Raw genomic sequence first — 21,689 nt, 5'->3', positions numbered from 1 at the left:
TAAAATCTCTGACTATTGCTAACCATTTATTAATAACTAGCAGCCCGCCCCAGCGTTGCCTGGGGCAGAAGGGGGCTGGGGGCAGCATTTCAGGCTTGCGTGCACTCCCGGCCCGGCCCCCGCCCGCCACGACATTGGCTGTGTCCCGGACAATGTAGTGGCGGGGCAGGAGTGCACACAAGCCTGAAATGCTGCCCCCAGACCCTGAACCTTACCGCAGTTGATCCGGGCCAACCTCTCGCACCGGCTCCCTCCCGTCCTGTGTCCCAGAGCCTTACCTGAGCCGCCGCTCCTCCCCGAGCTCCTCACTTCACCGCCGCTCCTCCTCGTCATCACGTACGTGGCTGTCAGCGTCGCGGCCGGCGCTACTTTCAGGGCACTACTTTTTTTTTTAAGTTATATTTTTAAATTTACGTTTTTATTTTATTTTCTATTGCCCATGTCCATCTGCACACCCTGAGGATTACAACAATGTTTTTTTTTTTTTTTTTTTTTTTTTTATGTTTTCTAGAGCGCGCAGCTACCCTGAGGCATCCCGGCGCTAAAAAAAAGACCACGGTACTGAGGGAAGGAAGGGTCAGGAGGTGAACTCAGGGGAACAGTAAGGTTTTTAGTTGTTTCCTAAACCTGAGGTAGTTGTGTTCTTGCCTCAGGGAAAGGGGAAGGGCGTTCCACAGTCTAGGAGCATTATAGGAGCCTGTTCTGGCCTTCCTAATTCTGGGGACCTTGGCTAGGGAAAGAGAGTTGGATCTTAGTTGGCGACTTGACTGTTGTTGAGTCACCAGTGTCCTGAGAATGGGAGGGCCTTCATTGTGCAAAATTCTGTGAGTAATGCACAGGGTCTTAAAATTGACCCTCTCCTTCACTGGCAGCCAGTGCAGACTTCTGAGAGCTGGTTTAGCTGAATTCCTCGTTGAAGTTCCTGTGAGGATTCTCGCCGCCGCATTCTGTGCGCATTGAAGTCTATGGATCACCGAGGCTGGGGCTCCCAGGTACAGGACATTTCCGTAGTCCAGTCTGGAGTTCACGAGCCCCTGCAGCAAGAGTTTCCTGGACTGGAGCGGAAGTAGATGTAAGATCTTCCGAGCCATTTTTATCAGGCCGAAGCAGGTTCCCGCCGTTTTTCTCGCCTGAGTTTTGAAACTTAGATCCTGGTCAAGCCATATCCCTAAGCTCTTGACTTCGGACTTAGGAATGGGTGATATTCCCATGCACGGTGGCCAAGGGAGGGAAATGGGAATTTTGTTGGAGGTTCCTAAGAGGAGAATTTCCGATTTTTCCCCGTTTAATTTTAGCCTTGATTCGCACATCCATTGATGCACCTCCTCTAGACAGCTGCTCAGGTTCGACAGGGCGTTGTCAGCCTGGTTAAGGGAGACGATCAGCTGGGTGTCATCAGCATACATTATTGATTTAATGCCAAACGGCTTTACAACATCCTCAAGTGGAGCCATGTAAGCATTAAAAAGTGTGGGGCTCAGGGAAGATCCCTGAGGCACACCACACCTAAGAGGCTGAGCCGTGGAGACGGAGTAACCGTCCGCCACTTGGAAGGACCTGTCTTTGAGAAAGGATGATATCCAGGCCAGGGCGGATTTGGCCACTCCCATTAGGCTAAGGCGCTGGACAAGGGTTGCATGGTCCACCGTGTCGAAGGCGGCACTCAGGTCGAGGAGGATCACTGCCACTGATCCTCCTGCGTCCAATATGCCCCTGGCTTCCTCGACAACGGCTAACAAAGCGGTGTCAGTCCCCTGTCCTGGTCTGAAGCCTGAAGAATGTATTGGGTGTGTGGATTGGCGCTGTGGTTCCCGAGTTTACCTTGCCAAAAGGTTTGTGTTCTCTCTTTATAATAGTAGTATAGATAATAATAACATATGCCTGCCTTTTCAAACGCCTTTTCATACACCAATTGGGTGCATTTGTCAAATGCAATTCACTGCTATTTACCCGCCAACAGGAAGCTATGAGAGCATGCATGCATCCCATCAGAAAAAGCTGTGAGAATTAATGTATGTAATTTTTAAAAATGCAAAAGAAATTGAGGAAGGATCATTTATATAATGCAAGCCTGACTCGTATGGCTATTGGGAGTCTGTTTTAAGCTCGTTAATCGGTAATCTGCACCGCCACCACGGGAGTCATGTTAAGGTCCTAGACCACTTCAGATCAACAGCAATGTGAATATCAAGGTATTTAAAGCCATTGGTTTGATTGCATAACTTGGTATGCCAATTTGCAGCTGCATTCCCCTATTGGATCGGATTTATGATTGATTAACACCAGTTTACTGCCAAGCCGTTAATTAAAAGACTTTCCATCAGTCCTGGCCCTGTTCTTTGTGGGTAGCGCAAGAAGAGAAGCAGGTCATCTGCATACAGGCATATATGATTTATACGATTCTCAATGGTCCCTTTCCAATGGAAACCATGTATATATGTATTGCAGCAAATCCATGTCACAAGTGGCTGCATAGCTAAGGCAAACATCATGGGAGAAAGAGGACTGCTCCCTGTCTTGCACTTATCTCTCTCTCTGGTGAAGGGACTGAGAGGGCATCATTCACTTGAAGTTAATCCCACTGATTATTACACAGTATACCGATATAGGACTGAGTGCAAGCACCACAATTCATTTTATGAAGCACTTAGTCACAAAACTTTAACTAAAGGGAATCAAGACCTTTATGAAGTCTATTAGTATCAATGCATTGATTACTTATTTTCCATTATGCCGACTGGCATGTAGGCCAGCAAAGGAGAACCGCCATGTCTCTCTGTCTTGAGCAAGTGTCTGTATGGTGCACAAAGCTGTGGTTTAGGGTCTAGGTTTCTGTTTCAACAGTTTGCCTTCAGGTGTTCTTTGGCCTGCTTCTCTTCCATTTGCCTTCTAGGGTCCAGTGGAGAGCTGCTCTTGTAATGGAGTCTTGTTCTATTCTGATAGAGAGTTCTATCCATATGCAGGGGGTATTTGAGAGAGCAAGGCTAGGTCATCTGCATAGTCATGGTCCTCCGGTGTAGAGAATAAGGTCCATCTGATGCCTTCATCTTGGTCTTCTGCTGTGCGTCACATTACACCGGTCGATGATTAGTTTGAAAAGCATTGCTGACATCACACATTCCTGTCTTAAACTGGTCTTGACTTCAAAGCAGTGCTCACCATCTCCCACCGCACAGCTAAATTATTATAGAAGCTCTTGATGAGGAGAACTATCTGTTATAGTATGTCATAGACTCTCAGTATACACCAGAGGCTGTCATGGTAAATACTGTCAAAGGCTTTCCCAAAGCCAATGAAATTGATATGTAGTTGTCTCTGCACTCTGTGCCCTGCTCTACAATGTTGTGTAGAGTCCGGGTCTGATCAACACACTCAAATGCCTTTGTAGAACCCAGCCTATTCTTTTCTTAACTGCTTGCCCACAGCATCAGAAAATCATTGTATAAAGATTTTTACCAGGATTTTACTCTGGATTGACAGAAAGATGATCCCACACAAGCTGTTACAATTGATTAATGCTCCCTTCTTTGGAAACCTGATGATGATGATGCCTTGATCCCAGTCACCTGGTTCTTTCTTCCCTCCCAATTCAATGGAAATAATAGGAGGAGGATCTTAGCTGTCGTTTCAGGGTCTGCCATGAACATTTCTGCATTCAGGTTGTCTGGGTCAGGAGTTTTCCCATTCTTGAGAGATCAGATAGCAGTGGCAATTTCTTCTTTCTGTGGTGGGGCTGTGTTCACATTCAGGTCTGTCTCTGCTTCTTGGATGTTCGCTGTGCTTGCTGGTACCGGTCTGTTCAAGACTTCTTGCTCTTTCTCTGTTGTGAGTAGTCTGTCTTGCTTGAACATGATAGGGGTGCTATATGATCCATCAGATTTACCACTGACTATCCTTGTGATCTTGAAGATCTTCCCCTGTTTTACTCTACTGGCTGCCTCCTCTGCTTGACTTGCAAGGATATCCATGTTTGCCCACTTTCCTCTCTAGTCATCCTTTTGATTGCTTTGTTTGTTTCTATGTACTATTGCTTGTACTTCTCTTGCACCCTCTTAGATTTGGCCTCCATGATTTTATTTTTCAATTCTTCTAATGAAATGCCGTGTCCAGCTTTCCATAAAGCAATTGTGCGCAAGTTGAACAAAATATGTTATTACTTTAACTAACCTATTTGTGAGTGCCTTACCAATAATCTTGGTCTCTGAATTAATAAAGGAGATCGAATTATACAATATGCATTGTTTAGGGGGCTATCCTGGTTTCAGTGGGACAGAGGTTGTAGCAGTCTCCAGCTTTTCCAAAGTAGAGCCTGCCTGTTGGATCTCATCAAAGATTGTCAAGAGGTGGGGTGGGGGAGAGCCAAGAGCAGGCAAATTGCTTAAAGTGTTAAAGCGGGAACCCCAATTCTTTGTCCTTTGTTGAACCTCCAGTCATTATCATGTCCTAGGTGTGGGGGGAGGCATACACACCCTAACAAAGGCACTGACTGGTCCTTAATCCTGCCAATCAGCAAAATACATACTCCTGTGTGTTTGTCTGGGTAACCACCAGAGGTTAGGATTTCCACAGCAGAATAGTTATCCCTAGGATCCCCTAGTGAATCCTGAGTAGGATTAGGTTACTCTGTTCCACACCAGTTAGTGCCCTAAAAGGTGTGGCTCTTGCAATAAGAAAACATAAAGGAAGCGTTGTTGGACACATTGTAGTACTTGCATTCCAGAACATAACCTACTATCTGGCCTAACTATCCTGGTGATCCATAGATACCATGGTGTAATGGGAGAGTCATAATTACACCATGTTCTACCATAAACGGAGCCCAAATTAAACTTGTTTTGATATAGTACGACCTCCCAACTTGCCCAACCCTCCACTTGCACCCCAAATCACCTGTCATCTGGTTTAAACCCCACTTATAATCAAAACAAAGAGAGCATCTAACTGCACTCACAGACAACTAATGCAGTAAACTATGTGGAATGATAACCTAAAAGGATCCACAGTAACATGTAATCTGCAGAACAGCCATCTACTCACCCACCACCCAGGCACAGTATATGGAAGGTCATTCAGCTACATATCATCCCAACTAAAATCAATAAGTTGAAACATGTAGATCATCTGACTTAACTAATTCTGATCTGGATAATCCTAGCGGGAAGTATGACTTGGCTATGCAATAGCCTTCTATGGGGCCCAACTGTTAAGCACTGTTCCTGTGACTCCTTAAAGTACACAGGGTGTGACCTCCTCTCCCTCAACACCTGCCATGGTAGGTCCAGATTGCATCCTTTTCCCCTGGTCATGTGTTCCTAGGCCCAGCTCCCTAGGGCTCAAGTCTAATGACCATCAAAGGCCGATGGGTGCACCCCTGGGTGAGGCTCTTCTTTTCAGTATGTATACTATGTTCCTAACTATCTGCTTTTGCTGAGCTTCTTTAAAGGAAACTTTTTGTCTTTGGACTAGACAAGTGTGGTTAGGAATGTCCAAGATGTGGGAGGATTCAAATTGTAACACTAAAAGATGATGGACGGAATGCTAAACATTGTCAAGCATTCACCCCCAGTCACTGATCTGGGTTTAAACCATCGTTATTTTGCTCACCACGCCATTCCAGTTTGAACCCAGCCATATGCAAATCAGCCTTGACCCGTTGCATCATGGGAACAGTCCAGGTCAAACTGCAAGGCCAGGTCCTCCCTTGGTCGGAAAAGAAGCATCCTGGATCCGAAGAGTCAGCAGTGGAGAATAACTTAGTTTGACCTGTGTACACCAGTGTACACCAGGTGAGTTTGCTTTGGTTTTGTTTGTGGCTATGGCGCCTCTTTTGTTTGTGTTTGGTACAGTCTGAGGATCGTTTTTGGACAAGCCGTTGAATTTGTTTGAATTTTTAATGAACATGGTTCTACTTTGATTTGGATTTGGTGAGGTCTGAGGACCAACTTTGGTCAAATATTTACAAATATCTGCTTGGTATAAATAGTGAACGTTTTGTTTGGAAAAATGCCCTGCTTAAGTAAACTCTGTTGTGTGAGTTTTTGTTGCTGTTCTGCTGATGCTCGATTGGAAGAGAGTCAGCCTGCGCCAAATTTTGAGATGTATGCGAAACACGGCCTTGGCCCTATTATGTTTAGTACATTGTGGCACAAGGATCCAAGGGATTCGCATTTCAGGACCCCAGTCGGGATGACCACTGGGCGAGGTACCGCCCAGTCAGACAGACCGGGCAGTTGCGAGTATTAGACTCTTGTGCAAGGATCCTCCATCTGCCCATCCGACCCGACGTGGCCCTGTCCTCCCCACCAGTCTGCGGGCGGAGATGGGTCACCTGATGGAGTCCCTGTTCAGGCGCCAACTGAAGTAAGTAACTCCTGACTGTAATGTTTTAGCAGTCTCACGTATAAGACTAGTGTCTATAAAGGATTTAAGATACATGCTTGAGCATCATATAACTCTATGTGCTCCACTACCTGTGTAGTTGCATATACTGTTAAATGTAGGTTTCATAACAGTTGCCCTGAAGAGTGAGCACTGCTTAGACACTCAGGACAAACAGTGTGCAGCGAATTTTAGGCCACCACCATTTGTTGTATTTGTACAGTATTTACAGACTCACCATGAAGGCAATGAAAAGCATTTCTCAGGCCCAGGGAAGTAGTTAATTGGATTTCAGCTAGAGGCACCCAATCTTCAGTAGAATCTCATATGCATCTTTCTGGTATCTAGCTTCAGGAGTGCCTGGGTTGTGTCGCTCAGGGAGCATCTAGTGTGTTCCTCTGTAAAGAAGGGAAGACAGAGCAGACAAGTCTACATTGTGACACTACACTCTCCCAGCAACCCCAGGCAAAGCCTGCACCCTGCGGTTTCTGTAGCTTCGCCTTCTGTGCCTGCAATAACTGTAAGTCTCCCTGCTACACCTATTGTGTCAGTGTCACTCCTCTCCTCTCCCCAACCCTTACCCCTACAACACAGTCATTGACAACTTTAGTGCCTGTCCCTTCTGTCACTACTCCTTCCCTTGCCCTTCATTACCGACCGTACTGGGTAGCGGGACACCTGTACGAGGAACAGGGACTGGGCGACTGCTAGGGAGCGACTGGGACAGATTGATACGGTTGATGTGGCAGATGAGCAGAGAAAGCGGTAGCCAATCAGGCAGCTCAGTGTACCTATCACCCCCATCCATAGTAAGGAAGATGTGTGGGGTGTAATGAAAGAGTATGAGCTGTTCGTGCAGCAGCATGCCCTTTAGCACATGTCAGCTACACTGATTGGATTGAGGGAGCAGTGCTTCAACGCTGCAGCGCCTCAGATTATTTATGATATCAGGGACAATGTGTATGCTGCTGGTATGGTGCCTGAGGAGGTTTTCGGCAATGTTGCAACCCTGTTAGCTTATCGAGGGAGAATGTTTGAGAAGAGTCCGAAGACAGTGATCCAGTTTCCAATGAGGGAAGTTCACCCCACATATCACCCTGAACTACCAGAGCTACGGGATCAGCAGAATACTTTTATTAGACAGAGAGTAGAGGCCTGTTTCCAAGAACAATGGGTCTACACTCCGTGGAAAAGGAGTGAGGTTTTGTCCCTAAAGACCCAGTTACCCGACTCTAGAAAAAATCGAACTGCATATTATTAGGAATTGACTGAGGCAGCTTCTTCGACTGTAATGATGCTTGCAGACATTGAAATGTTCTTTGGTCTGCTGGTTACCCTCGACATTTGGAGGCAGGTGCACATGCAGGACCATGTTGGGAAATTGCGTGGTCCGGCACAAAGAAGTATCTTCTAGGACGCCAACAATATCATTTGTTCTTTATAATTGTACATATATTTGTAATTTTGGTTAAACTTGTTTACAAATAGGAATGTCTTTGAAACATACATCAATGTGAAAATTGGAAAATATATGAAAAAATATATGAAAAACATAAGCAGTAATTAATTGATTAGTGTAGTATTTTGTGAAATTGTTTAAATTATTCAATGTTGTTCTAGAGGTAGAACCACACCAGCAACAGTGCACGGAGGTTAAGTGTTGTGTTCACTTAAGATAGGATGTTCAAGGAGTGGCACGGTTGGGACAAACGTGCTAACTCCGCAGCACGCTTAAGTTTAAAAACAAGTTAAAAATAAGTTGAAAGTTTAAAGCTTTTACAGTAGTAAACAGAGGAGTGCTTCTCCAACTTCAAAACAAATTGGGTGGTACCTGGGAGCAGATTAAAGAATGGGACAAGGGGTAAAGGGGAATTAGGAAAGAAACACCTCACTGTGCAGCACCATCTCTAGGATCTGGTATGGATTTGTCTCATACAGTCGAACGCCAAAAACAGTAAGCAAAAAGCATTCATATTTAATCTCCTGAATAGAATTATCTAAACTATGTACAAAACAGTATATGATATACCATTCAGAGTTGGGTAGCACCCTGCAGTTAGGTCTGATTGTGAATACAAATGGTTTTCCTGCAATATATAAAAAGAAATATTAGTTGAAAGTCTAACTCTTCTGCAGAATGATGATATATGCATGCCTAACATAATCCCTCACCTACCTTAAATAATATAGAATGCAGTTTATTTCACATTCAGAACATCAAATACAGTGCACAGTTCAAAGTCCTTAAAAGGAATGGGAGATTGTAACACCACAGCAGAAAATGTAACTTTAGTTCAATGGAATTAGTCGAGAAACAATCCTGCTTTTGAAGAAATGTCCGGGTCCATACAAACACAGATGGCGGCACTCCAAGAAGTCAATTCCACTGAATAAATTCGGATGATGCAACAAAGAGGATTTTCCAGAGATGATCATAGCACCATTCAGACTAAAAACTAAGCAAGACACAAGCAGACAGAAAACGGCCACTGGGAAGCAAAGATCTTCAGGGTTAGTGCCTTGATATACTAGAGTTCAAAGATGGCTGCCACATTCTAGTTCATTTGTGTTCTCCTTTGGGATGTGATTTTCACTATGTGGCAGCCATCTTGGCTTGAGAAAGAAGCACAAAACACTCACCATTTTGGCTTCTATCTTAGAAGTTTAGAACGTTACTTAAATTTCTATTTGATATAAAACACTTGAAATCAATATTCACAATTTAAATGTACAGATTGTCTAAATGTAGAAAAATATAAAAGTACTTAAGGCCTATGTCCAAGTACCTGATTGACCCGGTGATGAATCTTCTCCTACTCTGAACACAAGTAATGTATACTGTGCTGATGTTCCGATGATACCCACTATGCCCTTCTAGGCACAGACCGTGTCAGGTTTGGTTGGGTGGGAATCATGACATTTCTTTACGAGTCTATGTGCACAAATGTGCATAGCTGGTTCTCAAGATCTTTCTTCTGGGCCAAATATACTCCGAGCCATTAAATATTGTAGTCTACCTGATATACCTGAGAATATAAATTGCAGTTAACTTCATATTCTCGTTTGGAGCCTACTACAACAGATGGAGGAGACTGCACCAGAGGAGTATTGTTCCTCATCAGTTTTAAAAGAGCCACATGAAAGACTGGGTGAATTTTCATAGTTGGTGGTAAGGCCAACTTTACAGATGCAGCATTTATTACTTTTGTGATGGAAATTGGATCAGTAAAACAGGATGAAGAGTTTGTTTTCCATACAAATACTGATGCTTAGAATATTCAGGCAGACATGTTGTGGCCTTACAACAATGTTTATCTGTATTTTTCTTGTTCTTTGGCTTTCAATAATGCAGCCTTAGTCTACTCAAGAATAATAGAGATTAAACAAAAATCTTCATCCACAGATCGCAAAGAAGTTACTACTAGATCTATAACCTAAGAGCAATCGAGGATGATATTCTTGATAACAAAAAATAGACTGTGATTCATTGAAACACTAAGTGGATTATTATTACAAAATTCTGTCAACCATAGCCACGGTGCTCAAGAAGTCTATTTTTGCAGGCAGCATTGTAGACAAGCTTGATCTGATTTGATATTAGGTTTTATAAAATGAGCAACTACTTGGGGGTATTCTGGCGCAGCAAGATCTTGATTTACTCATTCAGTTTGACCATCATATTGCGGGTCGTATGCTGAAAGCAGTCACAGTTTCAGATTCTAGTATGGCAAAATAAACCCCGAAATTGTGAAATAAATAGTGATCCTCGATCTTAAATTATTACTGAGGATATTCTGTGGATCCCCTCAATATTTTTTGAAACAACTCCTAGTTTCTGTAGGATTGCCTTTGGCTAGTATACAGTGTGTCATATTTGTGAATAAGTCCCTCATCACCAGAATAGTAAAAACTCCATTGTCAGCAGATAGTTCAACTATGAAATCTACTGATACAGTATGCCACAGATTAGGAAGCGGGTGTAAATAACCCATTGACCTGATTCTATCATTCTTCATCCTGACACAAATGTCACAAGTAGATACATTCTGTTGCACTTACTTTCTTAACTCTGCCCACCAGAAATGTTTTTTGAATTAGTTTCTCAGTCTTAGTGATAGGAAAATGACCAGCAAAAGGAGAATAGTGGATTTCACAAAGTACATGTTGTCATAATTCAACAGTAGGTACCTAAATACTCCAGTTGTACCACAAAACAAATCTTTGTTCATCTTTTGGCACCCACTGAACAATTAATTCAGAGATTACTTTTCCTGTTATGGGTTCTGTAAAGCTTAGTTCTTGATCTTTAGAGTTTGCTCCAATTATTTTTGCACTAGGTATTATCAGCACAAACGACTCCACCACCATATACGAATCAAGAGTTTGAGTTCTTGGTTATGTATCTGCTGTTTCATTTTCGTTTAAAGGTGATGACAGAAACATATTGAGTGAATAATAAAGACCATATCAATAGTTGTGCAGTTAATGATTTAGCAGATTTAAGGAAAGTAAGATTTTGATTATTGGTATACACCATGACTGGAGTTCTTTACCGGACATTGTATATTGTATTTCTGCTGGTGTTCGTTTTCTGGAAAAATATGCCATAGTTGTAATTGACCTGAAACTGGATACATTTGGGACAGAATTGCTCAAGGGCAACATCTGAAGCATCAGCTTCTACAAAGTATAGTTGTTGGGAATTTGGATGACAACAAATAGATCAATACACTCACAAAGGGTCAAATGAATGACATATTGAATTGCAGCTGGTGTGTGGCACAATTCGAATGGCATAACTTGATGCTCAAAGAGCCTAAACTTAGCATAGAAAGTGGTCTTACATTAGTCACATTCTATTACATGAATCAGATAATCCACACCTATCACAGCAATTTTGCTGAAAATGTTTGCTTTCTTAATCTGATCAAGAATGTTTGGTATTGACTGTAATACAATGCAACACAATGTAATCTAAGCAGGTACATAACTCACCCTCTTGAGCACAAAGAAAAGATGGGCATTGTTAGGTGATTGTGATGGACAAATAAATCCATTTGCCAAGCATTCTTCCAGATATTTGGGCAGATACTAAGTCTCTCAGGCCCTGTCAATGCACAGATTTGGCTGAAAGGTATTTCTGTTCCTAGTTCCACAATCAAAACAAAGGGGAGATGAGGTAGTATTGTTTCTACCTTCTTCTTACTAAACATATCTATATATGTATGATACACTGGAGGCATAACAGCAAGTGTGGATGATGTTGGTCGCTCAATGTTATCCTTAGTGGTACCTCTCAGGTGCAGCCATCGCGCCATTCTTTTGTGACCTTGCCAATCATACAGAATGACATTATGGACAGGTCAATTGTACAATACTCTGATCGTAATTAATGACAGGATTATGCATGGTGAGCCAAGGAAGTCTCAAAATAAGTTGGACGTGTGTGTGGTGTCTATCAAATGAAAACCTAATGTTACCTTGTGAAACTAGAAACAGGTCATGGTTAAGTATGATGTGCACTATATGATGGGTCCTGAACTAGGCATGTGGCATCCACTGCTCTAATTATTTGGTTTTATTTTCAGACATATAGGTTACCGCTAACATCTTAGCTTATTTTCAATCAATAAAATTCAACATAGCACCTGATCAAGTAGAGCAGATAAATGCATCTCTTGACGTTCCTGTGATTCATATCCGAGCTAACCACAGGTGAACTGTATTTAATATCACCTTATCTGGGGAATGAATAAAGAAGTGCTTAGTGAATTCCTCTGCTTTGTCATTTCCCTAATACGGACACTTGCTTTTCCTGAGACAACTTTTTGAAAATGTGTGTCTAACCCGCAATAAAGACATAAATTCTTACACCTAGGATTCTTCTTTTTTCCAATTATCATTTGGTGAGTCAAGGGATTTGCACAATTTGGCTACCGCCAATAAAACGTATTGCCTTAAGTGAGTCAGAGGCAGCATGCCAGAGAAGCAATTTCCTTCCTCCAGTCCGAAAAGTGCACCATATTCATAACAACAATGTATTGTACCCAAAGGCATGCTGCCTAATGTGCCCCACCAAGCCTCTAGAGCCACGCCATCTTGTTGTGATACCTACCTTTTTCCTTTAAAGACCTCTGTCTGCCTGTTACTCTGCTTCTTGGCCCATCTACATCCAAACAGGGCTCTTCAGTTCTTCCTAAGACTGATTGCCCTTGCTGGTGCCAGTCTGGGGTCTGCCCTCTACTTCCTGTATTCTGCTCACACCCAGGTTAACTACCACCACATAACACACGAGGAGCACAGGTAGCTAAAAGAAGTCCAAGATATGGGTAAAGAGGTCTTTTATACCCCTGGTGGAGCCTGGGAGGACTTCATGCACACGATTGGGTGACTCCAGGTAGAATTGTTTGGGCACAGAGCCTTAAAGAAGCATGTGCACCATCCTGGCTAGGCCAGTCTTGACTACATCATATTAATGATCTATACAACTGATGCATTTTCTTGAAAGATGAATGGCCACTGGCCTCATTGAACAGTCTCTATATCGCTGATTTCTTATATGACAGCTTTCTTTACATATTGGCCACCTCAACAATATCCTATAGACTGCCTTTTTAACAGGGAACCAGAACATTCTTTTGACATTCTTCACAGCACAGCCTCTCCACATATGCCACACACTGCCGCTTCTTTAACTTAAACTTCTCATCACAACTTAAGACATTCCGTAGACATGTATCCTCTGGTCACACTGCAACACCTTTTACTCATTCCTCACACGTCAGCTTCCTTTACATATGCTTCACACCACAGCCACTTCTGAATATTCCTCACACTCACTTCCCATTGCAGAATCCCTTCTCCTCAGCTTCTTTTCGATATTTACCACTCCAGAGTTTTGTTTCCACATTCCTCACTCCAGACACCTTTGGACATTCCTCGTAGCATTGGTGCTTTATACCTTAATATCAACAACGGTCTTTACACAATCCTCAGGCTTCAGCTCCATGTGCACGTCCCTTACCACTCAACCCTTTAGCAAACTCTTCCCACAAGCCCTCTACGCTATGTCTTAACAAAACAAGCAGAGTTTCCAAGTTCCTCTTGTGTTTTTTCTTTATTCCGCAAAGAAAACTAGGTTGTACAAAGATGACGTATAAACCAGCAAAATATACAAAATAGTTCAAAAGGGTTGCTGGAGAGTTGAACTTAGCAGAGGGGGAGGACAGTCACTCCCAAAAAGGGGTTTAGGAAGAGTTGAATCCAGCATGGATGGGAGACAGACATACCCAGCAGGGCTGGGGCGAGACACCCAAGGTTGATAGGGGAAATTCACACGCTAACATGGCGGAGAGTCATAGCCAGTAGGGATAGGGACAGTCACCCAGCAGGGAAAATGAGAGTTTCACACAGAGAAGTTGTACATTTCAGGTGTGGGGCAGAGCAGCATCCAGCAGACCACAGGGAAGAGTAACACCCAGGATGGGCAGAAGAGAGTCATACTCAGCAGGGCAGAGAGTAGTACACCCTGGAAGGGTGGAGAAGAGGGACATCCAGCAGGTCAAAGGAACAGTACACCCAACGGGGTGGGACTGCATCCTGTACAGCAGAGTAGAGTGACAACCAACAGGGCAAATGAGTAGTACAGCCGGCAGAGGCGGATGAGAGCTGCACACGCCATTGTGTGGGGGAGTCACACCCAGCAGGGTGGCAAAGAGTCATAACCAACAGGATTCTGGAAACAGCCCCACCTAGAAGAGTGCATGTGAGAGTTACACCCAGTTGAACCTGGAGACAATGTCACAACCACCAGAGCAAGGGAAAGTCATTCTTACAGGGGCAAGAGAACTGTCACACGGAGGAGAAAGGGTCACACTGAAGAAGATATTGCATAGAGTCTCACTCAGTTGGAGTATGGAAGTCACATGTTACTTTGGCAAGTTCGTAACCTCTGAGCAAGATATTCTTAGACATTTCTTGAATGCTGCAGCATAGCAGGGGTGGAAGCTTAGAATGCTCATAACCAGGAGACAATCTACCCCATTGTTTGATTTCTTTAGTCACAGAGCGCAAGTAAGATCAGCCGCAAACTGCTATTATGTTATACTTTCTTTTGACCACAGGGTCCTGCCTTTTCAATGACATTTCTCATTTTCAGGCAAATCCTAATATGGTGCCTATTCCCAGTCACGCGATACTGTCTCCATCTTAGGCTCTCTGCGACTCAATGTGTTGCCTTAATCCTGATGGATCTGGGAGATAGAATGAGTGTCTTGATCAGTGAAAAGTGGTTTGCCTTTGCTTCACAGCCACAGTGGACAGCTGATCTGGATAAGCAGTTTGATTATACAGGATAAGCAGTAATAAATGTTTGTGGCTGAATATTGTTGGGATCTCACTGCATTGGTTCGAGGCTGAATGTAAAGACAGACTTGCGGTGTATGTAGGTCAAGCACTGACGGTTTCTGAAACTGGTCTTGATAAAAGTCTGGAAAGCCGATGACATCTTCCCTTGGGTTTGGGATTAAACGCAGCAGGAGTCCACGGCCCTGGTATTTGTAGGTGAACTGCTGAACGCTTTTTCTGTGGCTTTGACAATGGAATCAGTAGTCCACTGAGGTACATTTAGGGTCAGAAATTGCAAATCCATACAGTGTCCCGCTTTAGAGTCTGTGGGCGCAGAAGCTGAGCTTCCTCATTCAATTGCTAAACATGTTGTGCACGTTACCTTTTGCCTTTGGTTATGGAAATGGGTCATAGATCTTGGTCTGTCCGTGCATAGGAAAGTGATATACTTTTAATTTGACAGCCACCAGCATGGTTACTTCGATGTACTGGGCAGCACATTGGGCTACTTTTACTGAATGAGTTCCACATAGTTAGCCGGGAAGAGGCCAAACTTTCCGTTACAGAATCCACGCCACCAGCCCTCATCCACCATCTCAATGTTTGTGATCACATCCTTGGGGTCAAAGGATATCTCATCATCACCCTCTGTAATGAAACAAACCATGAAACAAGTCAAAACAATAATTCAAATAATGGTCCTTCTCATACCCTCCACATGGAACCCGAACCCCATTTCTATTTGATTGCACTCAGTATGCACACTACAGTGAGGTTGGGTGTGACCTTACCTTCCCACTTCTGGCACGAACATGCAAAAGTGTACCCTTTGGTTAACAATCACCTACAGTCAGTCACTTGTGGTTCTTAGTCCATATTGGACTTTGAGTCAAACTGCAAACTGTTGTCACTTTGCCCCTGGTGTCACAGTGGGTTACCCCTTCAGCATGTCTCAATGACACACTAAGTAATGGATACATGCAGAGGGCTTAGAAGACAACTGTAGGCACTGCATTCTTCCTGGCTAGGTTTGTGCTATGCAGATACTGGCAAACATACAAACATACGTGAAAGTGTAGAAATGAATGCCTTTGCTGGGCTCTACGTCCCAGAAACCATAGTATCGAGCTCCATGGACAATTAGGTTTAAAGACAATGAAGCTAGGTGAGGGATGTCTGGTACTAATGTGCAAGTTATTTGGCCTTCAGTAGCTCACAACGATTTTCACTGATCACATGTAGCTCTCATAACAGAAAAGGTTGGACAAAGTACTGATGGACCAGTGCAAAAGGAAGGGCACATGCTGGACTCGATCTTCTTAACGAAACCATCTTCACCTATAAATGAACACCAATCAAGGAAGAACAGTGCTCCAATAACTTGTAATATTAACAACTCATAGCAAACTTCTGAAGCAAAAAGCCAGGACGTGCCCTCTATTAATAGTTGAGAAGGTAAATAAGTGAGGAAATATAAAAGAAGGACATTGTTTAGAAGTATTTTAACAACCAATTTAGAGTATAGTTTCTATACGTTTAAACAGGAATATTTAAATATGATTTTTAACAATGCACTAGATACAATTGTTCTGTAACAGAAATTCAACATTCTAGGTTGTTCAAAGAATGATAACATATAGTATTCTAGGGAATTAAGGCTAGCATGGAAGACAGAAAAGAACATTTTAGAGTAATGCCTAAACTACATTTTAGAAGGTACTAAATCTACATCTGTAATTCAAGAGGGGGCTACTTTACGATAGGTCCAGTGAGGTAGACATTCAAGATCTATAAAGTACTACTAATTCCCTTTTGAGGATCCTTTCACATAGTTGGCCGTTTGCAGCACTTTCTGAGCTCAACAGTGGCAACTTAGTCCTTGTCTGGCTCCAGACCTGTTTTTGGTAAAGAGGTATAGTGACCGCTCATTCTCATTAATAAAATAAGGATGTAAGCTGGGCTTTAAGTGGGATGAAAAAACTGGGGGGTCTCTCATAGGAGCGTGCCAATGTATTTAAGAGTGGGGTTTAAAAACACATAAGCTAAAAAACTGTGTTTAGCACAGTGTGCAGCCTGACTTGTATTTTGCTGTTCCTGTCATTGCGTCCACATATATGTATGATACAACAAGTCACAGCATACCTACAAGTCAGGACTATTTGCTTTGTCAATGGTTGGTAGTTGCACAAGATAAATAAGCAGCAACTATGGCTTGTATATAATATTGAAAACACTTCCACTTAAAGCCCTGGTGGTGATACCACGACAATGTTGCTGCTCCTAAGATTCAAAACGAGAAGGGAAATCCACAGAGAAAATGACTCTCTTTAAATATTTTCCCTTCCCTCTACAATGCTCAGCACACGCACATTGATGTGCCTGCTGTCACTGCAGTCCGGGGAAAAAAACGGACCGCCTGTGCCAGGGCACAAAACAGAGCCCAACAGAGACCCGTTTCGAGGCCCCCTTAAAAAAACTACCAGTGCTCAGACCCGGTGAGACCCGGCCCACTTAAAGCCCTGGATGTAAAGTTTAGAAGAGCTGATCATAACGCTCCCATGCTTTTTCTGTATTTAGTCTCCCTAACTGTAGGAGAGCTGATGTGTCCTGACTTGGACAGCCTTGCTCACTGTGTCAAGAGATGGTCATTACACCTCAGCAAGGAGGTCTAATGAGACGGTATCATGTCAAGTGCTGCCTATTGCCTAATTCAGAGAGGAGGTGGTCTTTGCAGTTTAACCGCTCTCTTCTCTTTTTGGCAGTGCATTTGGATTTATTTATTTGAGGGTGGCCATGTAATCACACAAATGAGCTAAATAAATATGGTAACCTCTGGTCTACACTCAAGATGTGCCCAGCAACTTAGAATTGTAAGCCTAAGTGTTAAGCCACAGTTTTGTTCTCAGTTGAGCCACTGTAAGTGATTTTGGCTAGTGTGACCCTTTGTCCGCTAACCATAGAAACTCAAGCGACATATCACTGATAACTTAAATAACCCAATAGGACAAAAACGCATCTGGAGATTGGTTTTGGTCTTGTTCAGAGGAGACATGACCTAGCACCTCTGACCAGACTGCTCCTTTTGGAATGCATACCATTAATCACATCCTACGATAGCAATGGTGAGCTATGAAATTATGTAAAATATTGCCCTGGAGTAATAGCTGAAAAATTAGATTTAGATTTGCAGTACTACAAGGACCACTGTCAAGCCCTCATTCATTCCAACTTTGAGATCTTCTGTTCTGTGCAACTCCACCTTAAAAGCCTTTGGTAGCTCCACCTTAAAACACCCTGGAAGCAGCTCCACCTAAAGAACCCATAGGAACAGCTCCACCTTGTGGGCCCTTGGGAGCAGCTCCACCTTAAGAGCACCTGGGAGCAGCCTTGGTGCAGCCTGAATCCATTGGACTAATCCTGCACCCAGTGAAGAGTACAAATTTTACATATCAGTTCCATTTTTACTGTTTGTTGCCTCAGATTAGCATTTTCCACAGGCTGGCGGCCATTTTTAAATAACAGTCCTTCATTACTGTGTATCTTGCACTCCCCAAAGAAGAGTACATTGTAAATTGGTCTAAGGCAGGATTTGTAGGATTGTCGTGTCCCTCAGAAAACGTGAGCACATCTATCACGTACATATTGTCATTCAAAAATATAAAGCTAGAGATACACAAGCACACACAAATGCAGATTAACACACACACAAACACATGCACATACAAAGGAATGCACACATATTCTCGAAAAAATATAGAAAGAAATATAGATTGACATTACCAGGCACAGCACCGATAAATACAAACATACCCAAGCACACAAAGGTCACACCTTCAAATAAGCACCCACACAAAATACGCAGGCAGCCACATACTAAAACAGGCATACATAGTACACATAGACAAGCACGTGAAACACACACTTCCATTCCTAATGTATGCAGGAACATACAAAACTATGGCAATATACACTCAAATAAACACATGAAGATGCATACAAGCATACAGGCACAAAAGGCAGATACACAAAGAAACGACTTATTTAAGCATGTAAAGATCCTCAAAAATACCTACGCACTAATATTCTAAAACCTTCAAACGTGTGTAGATAAAAAGCAACTATACAGACACATAAGCTCATTGTGATATGTAAAGAAAAAACAAATACTTAAACAAAAAAGACACTAGCACTCACAGCCCCTCCCTACTGTTTTTATGTACAATAGTTATGACACCCGATAAAAACCGACACAAATGTGTACGGAATATATCGCATGCAGTTTTTATAGCCTATTATGAGTTTTGCCCCTAATATGGAGCATAACATTAAGATTTCGGCGGCTAAAAACAAAAATGTCTTGGTATTTACCAACCATTTCCCCCCCAATGAATATCAGCAGTTTGACCTGCTGAAATATATCCGGGGTTTGAATCATTTATCGCACCAAGTAACACCGGTGGAATAAAAACTGTAAAACTCATAAAACCGATGGGTGCAGAAACAGGAATGGAAAGTTACTGGACCACTCGTAATGGGGGTTATGCATGCCTTGATCCCATAGCTTTGGACACACACAAGAGACGAGGATGGTCACTATTGCTGCACATCAGTACACACCCACACACATGCTAGTGTACAGTGTTCCAAAGGAATCATTCTGAAGACAGCCATTAGACATATACAATGTGGACACCAGCCAGGCAGCTGTAGATGAACATATGCATGCAACCGTGACACACGCACAAACTCTCCCAGGCTGAAGCATGCATCCAAAGAAGTGTCCTTACCTCCTTCGTAATCGTAGAGCGCTACAGCCGATAACCCACCGTCAGTACCCTCATAGATATTCTCTTCCTCTGTGGCAAAGCAAAGATCAGAGGAGGTGATTAACTCAGCATGTAAAATAGACAGGCAAGGCAGAGGGCAAGACAGTGGCACATTAGCTGTGTGATACACTGTGAGACAATCTCTGAACATTTGGGACATTTAAGGGTGGCATTACACATATTCTCATCTTAATTTGACTTTCATGTCGCACTCAAACTCTGCCCTCTGGCAGGCATGCAAAGGTGATCCATCCTTAAGGGTGCCCACTGCTGTGAATGTGTGGGTGGAGATCTTGCATGGTTCAAAGCCGCCTGTGTGATTATAGTTAGGGGGATTACACAGTACCTACTGCTCTGGGCTATAGTGTGCAGAACTGCCCTGAAGCTCCCAGGCTACTGGTAGCATGGTGAATAGTATAAGACATTTAATATAGGCCGGCATGAGATTTTCTGCTGAGTGGCATGAATGTAGCCTGGGCATCGCTGCGGAGTGCTTCCCTGATATTGTGTTGCTTCTGATCTGCCCAAACTCCCTAGCAATTCAGCAGCCCGTGTAAAGGCCTGCAGAATTTTTAAATTCAGTCAGTCCATCTGCTTAAAGCTGGGGATTCAGCATCAAAATGAATGATTCTTTGGAGAGGGAAAATTACCTCCCATATTCAGTCTTGTTTCTCCCAGATGGGATACCACTCCTGATTTCAAGGGGTCCCCTGACTGTATAGCTGACTGAGGGAGAAGTGTGTGATTCACAGTGGTGTCTGCCACACAGGAGAAAAGCTCCACAGTATGCGGTCAAACAAGGCATGTCCCACCCACATCCATCTTACACGAGGTTATCTGCTCACATCTAAATAAAGCCAGTTGATGTGATTCATCTCTTGGGAATATGACCAACACAAAATATGTTGGGTTATCTCTAAAACTAAGTTAACCTTTTACAAAGGTGCTGTCTGTTTCCCAATCTACAACCCTGTAAAGACTATGCTGTTTTTATGTTGATCTATTTCTACATATGTTATTTTTGTTTAGTCTGTAAATTATTTAGCTTTTATCCTTTTACAAACTTGAGACTCCTGATGTGCTGGTGCACTTGCAGTTCATCCAGCAAATCAATATATTGGTGCCATGTGCACAGCAGCGTGTAGAAATACAATTTGCTTTACAATTTAAGAACTGGTTCAGGAAACCTCCCAGAGCGATTATTAAAGGGTCAGAGACTGTCAACTTTGGGAACATCAGATTGGAATTGGCTTACGGAATAATCCAGACAGATCATGGCCCCTTCCAGAGAAGACAAGTAGCCACTACCTGAAAGAAGACATGGTCCAGGCAGAGGACAGCCGATGTCGCACACATGCAGTTGATGTCCCACTCGTAGAGGGGGTGCTGTGTCTTTAAAAGAAGATCCAAGAGGAAAGTCAGAACTCTCACAGAGGGAGGCCACTGACCTTCTACAGAGGAGTCATCATCTTTATAGAGGAGCCAAGACCCCATCCAACAGGGAGCTTGGACACTCCCAGAGGAGACACTTTGAAATCATGATCTTTCCATCAACAAGTTACAATCCCTTCCAATGAGGCGATATGAAATATTCTCAAGAGGAGGAATGGTTCTCGCATTTAAGGAATATAGTCTTTGTTAAAGAGGAAGGACAGCCCACCCTACAAATAGGCCATTCATCCAGCAATAGAGGAAAAGAATGTTCCACCTACAGAGGAAATATGACCTCTTACACATTAGTGGTGTGGTCACCACCAGGGGAAGAATGGCCACTTCCACTAAGGAGATATGGACTCTGTTATAGAGGAGGTGATGTGTTGTATCTCCCCTCATAGAGAAGGTTCCTACATCAGAGTAATGGACTCCCCTTGTACGGAAGATTTTTTACTCTAAATTCCTCACTAAGGACATGTTCCCCCTCCCAGGCAGAAGGTATGAACTGTCAAAGACGTCATATGGCTCCTCCCACAGAGGACTAGTGGACACTCTTACAAAATGTAGTGTGGTTCCAACCACAGACTACATGTGAACCCTTGAAACGGAGGTATGGCCCCTCTCACACACTGGAATTTATTCCCCACACAAGAGGAATCACCAACAGTGGACATACTATTCTACCCACTGCTGAGACATGGACCT

The 21,689-nt window shown here is 43.1% G+C and overlaps 1 protein-coding gene across 4 annotated transcripts in view; it reads right to left on the bottom strand.

The window, feature by feature from the left end:
* Positions 1–13,476: 13,476 nt before the first annotated feature.
* Positions 13,477–21,689, bottom strand: part of LOC147750899 (src substrate cortactin-like) — a 144,394-nt gene continuing 136,181 nt past the window's right edge. For all 4 annotated transcript variants that reach the window (XM_086918702.1, XM_086918730.1, XM_086918712.1 and 1 more), the window contains exons 15-16: positions 19,512–19,580; positions 13,477–15,372 (exon numbers count right to left, since the gene is read on the bottom strand). In XM_086918702.1, coding sequence (XP_086774828.1) covers positions 15,236–15,372; positions 19,512–19,580 — 206 coding nt within the window. In that variant the 3' untranslated portion in view covers positions 13,477–15,235. The remainder of the gene's footprint in view (positions 15,373–19,511; positions 19,581–21,689) is intronic.

This window comes from Lissotriton vulgaris, chromosome 1_1 (genome assembly GCF_964263255.1).
Source record: "Lissotriton vulgaris chromosome 1_1, aLisVul1.2, whole genome shotgun sequence".
In the NCBI taxonomy this organism is placed as follows: Eukaryota; Metazoa; Chordata; class Amphibia; order Caudata; family Salamandridae; genus Lissotriton; species Lissotriton vulgaris.
Note: the sequence above shows the minus strand (reverse complement) of the source record. Positions and strands in the feature narration are given on the sequence as shown.